At 35.4% G+C, this 12,184-nt stretch overlaps 1 protein-coding gene across 2 annotated transcripts in view; it reads right to left on the bottom strand.

Annotated features, from left to right (window-relative positions):
* Positions 1–6,373: 6,373 nt before the first annotated feature.
* The window catches only part of LOC121870973 (voltage-dependent calcium channel gamma-7 subunit-like), a 32,980-nt gene continuing 27,169 nt past the window's right edge, over positions 6,374–12,184 (bottom strand). For both annotated transcript variants that reach the window (XM_042372968.1, XM_042372969.1), the window contains exons 3-5: positions 10,636–10,773; positions 9,236–9,378; positions 6,374–6,714 (exon numbers count right to left, since the gene is read on the bottom strand). In XM_042372968.1, coding sequence (XP_042228902.1) covers positions 6,607–6,714; positions 9,236–9,378; positions 10,636–10,773 — 389 coding nt within the window. In that variant the 3' untranslated portion in view covers positions 6,374–6,606. The remainder of the gene's footprint in view (positions 6,715–9,235; positions 9,379–10,635; positions 10,774–12,184) is intronic.

Below are 12,184 nucleotides of genomic sequence, written 5' to 3' on the forward strand. Positions count from 1 at the left end.
GTAATTAATAAGAATTTTTTTTTTCTGATTGCCAAATGCTGTGGCGGGCCACAGAAATAATTTGGCGGGCCAAATGTGGCCCGCGGGCCGCACTTTGCCCACCCCTGCCTTAACCTCTTGAGCAAGAATACTTAGGCATTAAAGTGCTCTCCGTTTTGATATACAGCACTGGAGCAAACTCGCTAAGAAGAGCAACATGACACGAGTATAAGCTGAAAATAATTTTAACATCACACATGCATCAGCTTTGAGACCATCATTCGTAAGTGTTTTGTACAAAGTATCTCCTAGATGCATTTTTATTCACTAAATATCATAGTAATACTGTACAGGTATACATGTATTGATGCATTTTGTAAGTTATTGAGAAAATAAGGAGTAAAATTGTGTCAAATACAGTAATTTATGTTTACTGTTGGAACACATCTTCCATGCATATATATAATTGGCTGGGATGATTTACCCATTGTTCAGCATTTCATTGTTTATTGTTGTCCTCGGGAACACACTCACAACAAATAATGAGGGCTCACTATATATATATATATATATATATATATATATATATATATATATATATATATATATATATATATATATATATATATATATATATATATATATATATATATATATATATATATATATATATATATATATTAAAACAGTAAGTAGTTCGGTTGAAATTAATTTATCAATGAAGTACAGTGGGAACAGCTATAAAGAGTGTACACTAAAATTTTCATTTGAATATAGTAATACAGATATCCCTCAATCTACTATCTCTCTATGATAATCCGCTTTAATGATGTATTAAGACCATCCCCTATTTACGAAGGAAACAATCTGCATGAACGATGGTCATCGTTTGGCCAAAGCACTTTACAGTCATAAAAAACATAGCAAAAATCACTTCACAATCACCAAAACAGAGTAGATGTCCTCTCGATAAGGTAAAAAAATTAATAAAACTGTAAAAACACCGACACTGACTGATAATTTGGTTGTTATATGAGTGCTGCCAAGTGGCCACCCTGTGTACTACAGTACCAAGCTATGTTCTATGGTGATCCCAGATGGCCGTGATTGTGTAACTCAACAATTCTCAGTCAGTATTGGTGTTTTTACTAATTTTTATTTATTTTTTATTTTTTCCCTTACAATGAGAGGACATCACTAACATTCACGTTGTACTCTGTTTTGGTGACTGTGAAGTGATTTGTGCTTTTTTTTTGTGACTTAAGTGTTTTGCCTCTGTTGTTGTAAACATGATGTCTTCAGTGTTGGCCGCAGTAATGTTATCATCATTTGCTCTGTATTTGTGATTTAAGTGAGCAGTGTTCTTAATTGGTTTACGTATATTATTAGTAATCCTCCCCCCAGTGATACATGTGGGTGTTGGACAGGCTGGGATCGTATCCCATTGAACCCCATGTTATAATGATCCACATCTGTGATATTTCACCTAGAGATGAGTTTTTCAGGAACCTAACCAAATTGTAAAAAGTGGGATACCTGTTTGAAATTTGGGATTTATTTATTTTATTTTTTTTTATGAAGAATCTCATAAACTAAATATATGTTCATTTAAATTTTTGTGAAATTGTTCCTTCTGCAAAAAGGCCAAACAACTGGCCTTTTAGGGTAATGGCATTAAATGCCAGTCCACAGTTATGTTGGGGGCCTGGTGTATAATGCCATTATGTAAAAAGGTCAGCTGTTTGGTCTATTTAAAAAAACAAAAACATAACATAATACAGTACCTTCCAACATAAATTGGTATTTAACTTTAAACAAGCTTTTTAATATTCCTGCCAAAAAAATATACTTTAATATTAAAACAAATGTCTACTCTGTAATATCTGGCTATGATATGGGAAATTTTTTCTGAAGACTATTCCAGAATGTGGAACCTTTTTGTTCAACCCAATTTGTAGTATATGCTCTGCAATTCTAACGTATGTAAAGTTTATACTGTAATTAAAAATTATTTTGGCTGTTAAAGTTCAATACACAGAACAATTTTATTTCTAGTACTGTAATTGCATTACTCTTACATTACCAGAAATGTGTTGATCAAAAATTTCCCTCGGTGATAAATAAATACTGTATTGCTTAGACGTCCTCTTGGTGTCATAATACAGTACAGTATAGTCTTTATTACATAGTTGTTTTCTTCTGTGTTTTACTCTGAAGAGTAAATTCGATTATGCTAAATTATGTAGAATTACAGCATTTATGAGTGTTGTAAAGTTTAAATTATTTAATACACAGAAGGTTTATATAAATATAAACAGGTATGGAGCCATTTTTCCAGTATATTTAGAATGCTCCAAAAACTGGCTATGTTCTGGAACAAATTACTAAAATTGAGCACCAAAAGTAATTTCCGGGCTGAGCGGTGAAATTTTTCAACCACTCTCCACCTGTGAGCTGTATGTTATATTATGGTCATTTTTCAACTTGTAATTTTGGGTAGATATATGTAATTTTATTTTCATTTTTTTTCTCATTTACATGCTCACACAATCCTACATACAGAAAATGCAAAAGGAAATAATTATCATGTGGCAATTGTGTGGAGGTCAGAGGGTCAAGGATGCTGTTGCGTTGGTAAGGCGAGTATCAGGCCACTGTGATGCAGTTTGTACACTAACTTGTATTACTTTTGCCCTTTACATGATTTTATTATTACAGCACTGTACCGCAGTATTAATATGATTTTGTTATTAATGTTTATATGCCTACAATTTTACGTTTCAATGTTACAGTGTACAGTTAAAGCTACTTTCAGGGCTGAATCTAGTGATCTGAACAGTCTTCACAGCCAGTTACAGAGGGCTTATTGTACATTTTGCACATTTTAGTCTTGATGCTCAAAATTCTGGAAAAATCCTCTATCCAGCAAACTCCAGGTCCCAAGCATGCTAGATAAATGATCTGTACCTGTAGTTGTTTATCATGACAAATGTAAAATGGTCTAATCTCTAATAATCAACAATTACATAGTTATCACAATGAACTTGGAACATTGAAAATAAAGGATTAAATGGTATGTATTTACAAAAACAAATTCTGGGGACATGAATAAAGTTAAGATTAATTTATGTAATTTGAGAAGGGAATTTACTTCATAAAGGAATTTTTGCTATTAACCGTGGACACAAATGTTTAATCTTTATGAACTAAAATAATACAGGTTGTACCTCTCTAGTCCGGCATTCTGTGGTCCGGAAACTCCCATGGTCCGGAATGACTTTAGTTTGTCCAATAGGTAGATAGGCAGCTTTTTTTTTTTTTTTTTTATCTGAATTATTATTATTATTACAGGAGTATTAAATTTTTGCTCCTCAGGCCCCAATGTGGGTCAGTGACCTATGCCCGGGTGGGCTAATCCCCTAAAAAAAAAAAAAGCCGCGGGAAATTAAGGTTTGTTTACATCCTGCAGTTCGGCTGCATTCTCTCTCTGCTTGTCTATACAGAGTACAACATTTAACCCTTCAATATATATGAGCAGTAAATAAGTGTTGCTTTCATATTCTTATGTAGAGTAATGACGATATGTTTTCACATGTGTGCACTTACATACGCGGTCTCACTTTTTTTTACCATTAATGTTTAGCTACTTATATTGTTCCATTTATTAACATTAAATTACATTATTTAAAACTACCATATTAATTTTACTACAGCTACAGCCAAGGTCTTATTTTCTTCAGTTTTATATGTAGAACCAGTCAGTCACTGGTTTTGTAATCAACGAAAACAATGCTGTGTCATTTCCTCGTGTGTTTTAATATTCTACGTATTATTAATGAATTGTATTGCTCATTTTGCACACATAAACATTAATTCAATAAAAAAGACATTCAGTAAAAAACAATAATGAATCTTTTGTACATAAGAGAAATGACGCTGTTTACACGATTATGCACGTCATCTGCACGTTGGCAGGCCGTTCAAACCCATCGAAATTCAAGTTTCCGCCGTCAATTTTTTTATTTTTTTTTTTTTTGTGTGTTCCAATTAAATACGTTAAGAATTAAAAACTCGCGAAATTTGAGAAGCTACTATACGACATTTAACCCTTCAATATGTCTTCAAAGAGACCATGATGCAGAGAAAGTGGTGCTAGTGCTTCCAAGCATAAGCACAAGTCACTATCTATCCAGGAAAACGGTGAATTTCCATGGTCCGGCACCGGTCAGGTCCCGAGGTTGCCGGACTAGAGAGGTACAACCTGTATAACTTTAAGAAATGTAAGAAATTAATGGCAAAAAAATGAATCAAACAGTGAAGATACTCATTGATAGAGTAAATATCATGATTTCTGTGTCTTTACATATACCAAATAGGTATTGTCAGGAATACAATAAGTGTTATTGAGTGCTGGGAATATATACTGTACAGCCAAATTATATAACATAAGACAAAGAAATGTCAAAACTTCATCAGTATCTGTTCTAGTGATACAATAAAAGTTTCATCAGTATCTGTACTAGTGATACAATAAAAGTTTCATCTGTACCTGTACTAGTGATACAATAAAAGTTTCATCAACACCAGTGAAACATTTAAAGCTGGAAAATAAGTGGTGTCAATTCCAGTTTATGATTTTTATATGTTTTTAGTTGGGATTGTTGTAATATTCAACTTTACTCCCAAAATAGCTTCTACTACCCCTAGAATAATATTTCATAACAGAAGCTAATATTACATTAACAGATAAGGAACCTTCAAGAATGATATATACTGAAATTGTTGATGAATGTAAAGGATTTATATGAGGTACTTGTTAAAAGAAGTTATAAATTCTGCATATCCTTTGATTTCCCAGGAAGAAAAGAATTTTAAGAAAACTGGCTCTACAATACAGAAAATGAAGAAATGAAAATGTATACTATTGACTGAAACTGACACATTTTCATATACTGATAATATATATGACTTCTCTAGTGTGCTCCTGGTTTAAAGTACCCCAATAGTTATTATTTGTTTAAGTAGTTGAGCATACAATATGAACACCCACAAAACATGTGTTTGTTAATTATCAGAAAAAGCACTTGATTTATTTAAGTATTTATAATGGTTATATTTATTATATGCTCTGAAATAGCATTGTACTGTATTTTCACTAGACCATTCAGTCAAGAATGCCTAATCTATTATAATCTAGTTCATCAATTTCTAACACATCAAATATTGACTACCTGAAGTGCAAAAGACATTATGGACAAATCTGCTTATATGATAATGTAATACAAATGGTAGAATAACAATGTTAACATCACGTAGTTTATCAAAACCTATACTGTATACTGTACTGTAATACTATATTTCACTAGACAATTTCATATTTTTTTAATAATTAAGTTTCAAAAAGAAAAACAATTGTTTTATATTAATAAATTATTTAATAGGAAGAAGGGGAATAATTTTTTTATGGCAAAATTAATTAAATGCTTTGGTAACTGTGGCTAAGAAGTTGCTTAAGTGTACAGTAGACCCTTGCCATTCACGAGGGATAGGTTCCAAGAAATGACTCGAATTGGCAAACCCGCAAATAGCAACTTATATTACCCTAATGCACTACTGTATACCTATACCAAACAACTGACCAGCAGTGGCATCACTCATCCCCTCTTTTATCTTGTCTAATATTAAAACTTTGTTTGTCAGGGTCATCACTGACATCTGTCTTTGACATTTCACTCCACAAGCACTGACACTAGGCAGTTTTTTAGGGGACATTTCACATAGAAACACTAAAGTTTTGTGAGTACAACATGAGATGCTGCGTGGGGTGACTCGTTGTACTGTGGGAAAAGGCTTGCAAGCTAGCCACCATCTGCTTACCACGAATTGTCAAAATCGCAAAGTTGCGAATGGCAAGGGTCTATTGTACTTTAAACCTTAACAGGCAAGGGTCTACTGTACTTTATACCTTAACATACTATCAATGAAATTCTAAATATAGTACTACTTTAAACTATTAAGGCAAGGTAGAAGGAATCACACATTTTAATTCACCATTGTGTGGTAGATAACCATGACTAGTAAAAACTTAAAAACAAGGAAAGTGGAAAATGGAATATATACATATAAAGAATTCTTAACTGTTGGGACTGACCCCCTTATGTTACAGATGAAACTACCATCTTCATCTTTAACAATTATATAATGATTCTAGTGAGCACCAAGTCATATGTGATATGTCTTATCAAAGTTCTAAGAGATACAAACTTGGCTACTTTCAAGAACCAAAGACTTAAGGTGCCAAGCTATTAATGATACACTTTTTATTCTTGGTTTAGAATTATGAATATGTATTGTGGTGTGTGTGATCAGATCAGAAGTATTTATCTTACATTGATTTTCTTTTTTAATACTGATCAAAGTTTATAACAAAAGTGCAAAACAATTCTCAGTTGGAACTCCGGCAAAGGCCTTTCCCCTCACAGGGATTTTTATCCTTGGTTCTTATTTTTTGTGTTAATCTCCTAAAAACTGTCTGAGACCTTCATAATGTTTCCACAGCTTGTTAAAAATTTGGATTCTTAACGTTCAATATCTGAATTTGTTGCTCAATTTCATGACACTATCACTTTATCGGCCAATAATGGTGGGTTCCTCTTCAATTGCATATTGGTCATCTGGAGCCTTATCCTTCTTCCTCTTGCGTGAACACACTCCAAAAGCAATTGCTGCAGCTGCCTGAGAGAAATATGAATACATCATTTATTAAAATTTTCAACTCAAGCACTGGTAGAGTAGATATGAAGTGAGATTGTGATGTAGGTGGCGGCTGGTAATGAAGGTATCAAGTTAGTCATGAGAGAGAGAGTTATGAATATTCTTAGGTAAGAATCATAGTGATCTTGGCAGCAATACATCCATGTCATTCACAATTGGCTTGTCTACTAGGATGTAAGTTTGAATTTATATATTGTAATACTTAAGAAATTTGTTGTGAATAGTTAAAGAGTATATTACAGGTATATTCAAATTTTCATTTAATAAAATTCATAATTTCTAAATGAATAGTACATTGTTAAAGTAATCTTTGTCAGGGAAGTTAGGTTGAGTATCTTGCAGTACAAATGAGTGTGAAGATCTGTTTAAGGCAACGTGAAGCAATTCTGATATCTTACGAGTAAGCATTGACGCTCTTAAAGGTAGGTGGGAAAAAAATTAATTATTTGGACATGAATATGAGTACTGTATAGAAATGGTGACTTGATGATCATGGCTGGTAAAGGAAGAAACAAATATATTACTAATGTATGAACTGATATTAAGAGAGAATAGTATACTTTAAAAGTCATTTGGCCAGAGTTTGTCATACCATAGACTAATTTATATGCATACTGTACTGTATACAGTTGTTCTTGCCCACACTCTGAGGTTATATTTCTACAGATCCTGTGGATTGTACTGCAGATTATTATATCAGTTGTACCAGTAGTGAAAGTGGAATTACATTCCCGAGTCCCAAATCCTTCTAAAATTAACTTAAAACCCCCAAATAATTGTTATTTTCACTTGATATGCTAAGTTAACCTTCTTGAAAGGGGAATTATAATTTGTGACATGTTACATGAAATAAACAATAAAACCACACTAGACCTCATGACATGCCGTGACATGCGTGATGTTGTTCTGGCCCATTTTTTGTGTTGTGGGTGGGCCATGAGCACTGATGCAGCCAACTCTGGCAAGAGGCATTTTTGGGGAGTGATGCACTCAGTAATCATCTGGCTGTCATCATCAGAGGGTTAGCTGCATTATTTCTACGTATGTTTCAGTTGTTATTTATATTTTGGCAACAAATAACTTTCATTTAATAATTGAGAAGAGTTGTTTTACTCTACTGAAAGTACTTTTCTGTTATATATCATAGGAAGGGAATTATTATTCTTTAAAGATGATATGGAGGCATTTCTACATTACTCCTACATATGTTTCAATAGTTACATGTATGTTGGCAACAAATAACTTTCATTTGCTGCATGCATATTGCATAACTTACTTCATAAGTTCATTGCATCAAACTAAGACAGTTTTGTTTTACTTTCTCGTACTGTTAACAATAATAAAGGTAACACCATAGAAGACGAGTAATTGTTTTGTTATACTCACTTATTACTGACTACTATTACAGAACCTCACCTTCAAGTAATCATTCTTCAGCATATGGTATATAGCATCACAGGTTTCAGGTATGATGGGGCTTGAGCTCTGTTTTGATATTCTAGTAGAATACTGCAGGCTTGTGTAGTAACCTCTGGCAGCAAGAAAGTTCAGTGTAGCCTCCAGCCGAGCTCCGAGTGAGATGCTTTCATAAAGGTGAGTAAAGTGTCCTCTTTGCAGTATAGTGTAGAATGCAGTCATAGCATTTGTATATAATTTTCAAAATCACTTTCACTCTCCACAACCAGCTATAAAAAAAATTGTCGGAAGCTTCCTCTTCTATGTCGTCGGGAAATTCACTGCTTGCACCTTATTTGTTTCCTTTTCTCTCATAATATCTTCTTTTTCGCACAGCATAAAGCCACCACAATCCAGAGATCAGTCTCTTGTACCCGGAAGTCAACATCCATACTCTCTCTTTCTCGGGTGGTGATCAATGACTTGCGTTCTATCATGCTCATAGTGTGGCTGCTCATCCCTATCTGCATCACCACACAGGCTGTGAGTCCACACCACAGCGCGCATCATGAGGCCTAGTGTGGACGGGGTTTTAAACACAAATAATGGAGAACATCAAACCACCATGTCTCCCCTCCCCATTGCTGATGTTACCAACAAGGTAAGTGAAATGTAGGGAAGTGTCTTGCTGGTGGTGACTGTGATTTTACACTTTTTACCTTAAAATACATTGTACAGTAATTTTAATATAGTTTGAGTGAATAGAATACAGTCCTGTGTATGTTCATTGAAAATTAAACAGTTTGCACCATCATGTTTGAAATATTAATGTAGTGTAGTAATTTTTCATTTGTGAATAAGCAGGGTATGCTTTGCAAATATTGAATAGGGGTGTTTAAATATTAATTGCGGATAAATTGGGTTGTGATTATTGGGGTTGCGAATAGCGAGGTATTTCTGTACTATTTGTTACATATACATGTACAGTATACTGTACTGCTTAAAACAAAGATTCACCTAAATTGATAACTATAATATGGTACTCAATTACTATAGGAACTGAGTACCTTTGACCAGTAACACTTACCTCAGCAATGAACGAGATCCAAGCAAGCATAAAAGAAAATCCATATTGCCAAGTAGCTCCTGTTGGGTGACGGTTTGGCAACTTCTCAGCCTGGTAGTGATACAGAGAGACTGCGACTTCGATCACGATGAGAACACATCCAGCTGTACAATAATTAGATACTGAAGTTAAATAATCATAAAGGTAAAGGATTTAAAATGGACAGATTTTTTGTGAAGATTATAATAAAACTTGAAAGGAAAAAATCTACATACAGTACTGTAAATATAGCCTTCAGGTTTCCACACCCAAAAATTTTAATGACTGAAAATTTTGGTATTCTGTACTGTAATTAAAAAATATATATACAGTATATATTTTTTTTTAACATACTGTACTGTGGAAAGGAGAGTCAGGTGCTGTGAGGGAGACATTAGTTGTACTGTGAGCAATGAGAGGAACTGATGGTAATGTGACCTGTGAAAGACAATGGTGGTGTTTTAGGCACAGGGCGAGGCTTATACAGTAAAGCTGTTAACAGTAATGGAGAGACTGGTGGAGCAGCGAGAAAGAGATGGGCAGTACTGTGAGCAGTCAGGGAGAGACTGCTGGCACTGTGGGAAGTAATAGGGAGACTAGGTGCTGTGAGTAATAAGGGAGGGATTGGTGATACTGCAGCCAATGCGAGGGAGATGGTGGTGCTTAGCCGTGAGGGAAAGTGATAATGCAGTGAGCTGAAAGAAGTTAGGGAGAGATTGTTTGTGTTGAGCGCAGTGGGGGAGATATTGATGATGCTGTGGGCCGAGATAAATAAGACTAGAAGTGGCATGAGCGCTGATTGAAACAAACTAGTGGTACTACGGTGTTATGAATAGTAAGAGAGACTAGTACTGTAGATAGTTGAGGGAGAAATCAATGCCAGTATAAATAAGGGAAAGAGTAGTTTTGCTGTCGAGTAGTAAAGGAGAGAATAGTATTTTTGTGGTCAAGGAGGAAGAGATTCGTGATGTTAACAGTGAGGAAGTGACTGATGGTATTATAGGCAGTGGGGCAAGGATCAGGATCAGTGCCAGTACAGTATAAGCAATGAGAGGAAAACTGGTGGTGCTGTGTGCACTGACAAAAAGAATTGTGAATACTGTGAGCAATGTGGGAGAGAGAATTAGTTCTGAGTAGAGAGATGAAGAGATTGGTGGTGCTGTGAGAAGTGACAGGGAGTAATGAAGGTGAAACAGGTGGTGTCGTGACCAGTGAGTGGGCCTCATGGTGCTGTGACCAGTGAGGGGGCCTCATGGTGCGCTGAGCAGTGAGGGGGTCTCGGGGTGGAGAGAGTGGAGACATTGGGAACCATGAGAGAGATATTGATGGTTTTGTGAGGAATGAGAGATAGACTAGAAGATCTACTAAAAGCAAAATATTACCAGCAATGACGTGACTACAGGCAGTGAGACGCTTGTACATGTAACGGGTGTGGCGGAAGGTGTAGATGGAGAAGATAAAGCCCATAATCATTATCAAGAGGCTGATGATGGAGAACGCCGCCACCGTCCTCTGGTAATCTGAAAATGAGAGTGTTTGAGGACATTACACACAACAGAAATGCTAACTGCGTATCAATCATGTTCTTAACCGTCAGGGGTGCATGGTTCGAGCTGATTTGGGGTTTGATAAGAGAGGTAAAGATTCGGTAATTATATCTATTCTAGATGGTATAGCAGTTGTAGGGTTATGGTTCCCAGTGAGGTGGTTGAGCTGGTAACACAGATGACACCCCTCCCCCCCCCAACACACGCACAAAAGGTAATCCCCATGTGTTTAATAACCTTCCTTCAGTCTACGAAATTCATTGATTATGTTAACACAGTGCCTACGATACTAAGGTTGCAACCCAAATTTTGAAGGTTCTGATCACCACTAACTTCATTAAGAGAGCAAAAATTGAGAAACAATTGTCTGAAGTCTTGAGGGCAGGGGAAGGAGTGGTGCCAACAGGTGTGCGGCACTGGACCATCTTCGCCTGATGTTTCCTCCTCAAAATACCAACAACAGAAAAAAGACGTTCAACTTGGGACGTGATAAACGAGATCTAACACCCAATGAGCGACTGGTAAGGAAGACAATGATGTAATAAATTACTATTCGTCAATACATTCTTATTCTCCATAGAAAACGCAGGGATCACATGAAGATTAGGCACTCTTTTATTTCACCTGAAGATTAACCCCTCTAATGCTACCTGACCTGGGGGTTAGGTTAGGTTATGATGGTTAATCTTCAAATGAAATAAGTTGAGATGTCTACCTGTGGTCGACAGTACCAACTGTTCCGAAACTAGTGGACCCCATGGTTAACGATACCTTTTTTGGACTATATACGTCAGTGAGTGAGCACCCAAATCACATGCCCTGTATTGTATAAGGTTATTAGCACAACAAGAGTTGATTGAATTTTGTTCACTTTAGCCTAAGAAAATCTTCATCAATGGACTTCGTAACTTTCAGTAGTCTGTCTCAAGATTTTTTTTATCTCAGTGTGTGTGTGTGTGTGTGTGTGTGTGTCGATATAAGACTGATTAGTAAATAACCCTAGGAGTTGTTGGCTGCCACTAAAAAATATAGAAATGCATGCTAAACGAAAATATTATTCTAAACTTCTATAAATAACTGTTGGCTTTCAATTTAGTAGAGAGAGAGAAAGAGAGAGAACACTTTCTAGTTTCTGCCCTAGTCTCTTACCCACCTAGTCATCAATCTCTCAGTTTTTGCTATTGTCTTTCACCCTTCTGCTCAGATGACAAGCGAGGCATGTTAATGGTAGAGGCAGAGGCTTTATTTTCACTGGCACTAGCAGGAGCACCAAAGGGCAACTACCTGACCCTCGCCACTGTTCACGAGGTTAGAATATATATATATATATATATATATATATATATATATATATATATATATATATATATATATATATATATAT

The sequence above is a fragment of the Homarus americanus genome, unplaced genomic scaffold (genome assembly GCF_018991925.1).
Source record: "Homarus americanus isolate GMGI-L3 unplaced genomic scaffold, GMGI_Hamer_2.0 scaffold52512, whole genome shotgun sequence".
NCBI classification, from domain to species: Eukaryota; Metazoa; Arthropoda; class Malacostraca; order Decapoda; family Nephropidae; genus Homarus; species Homarus americanus.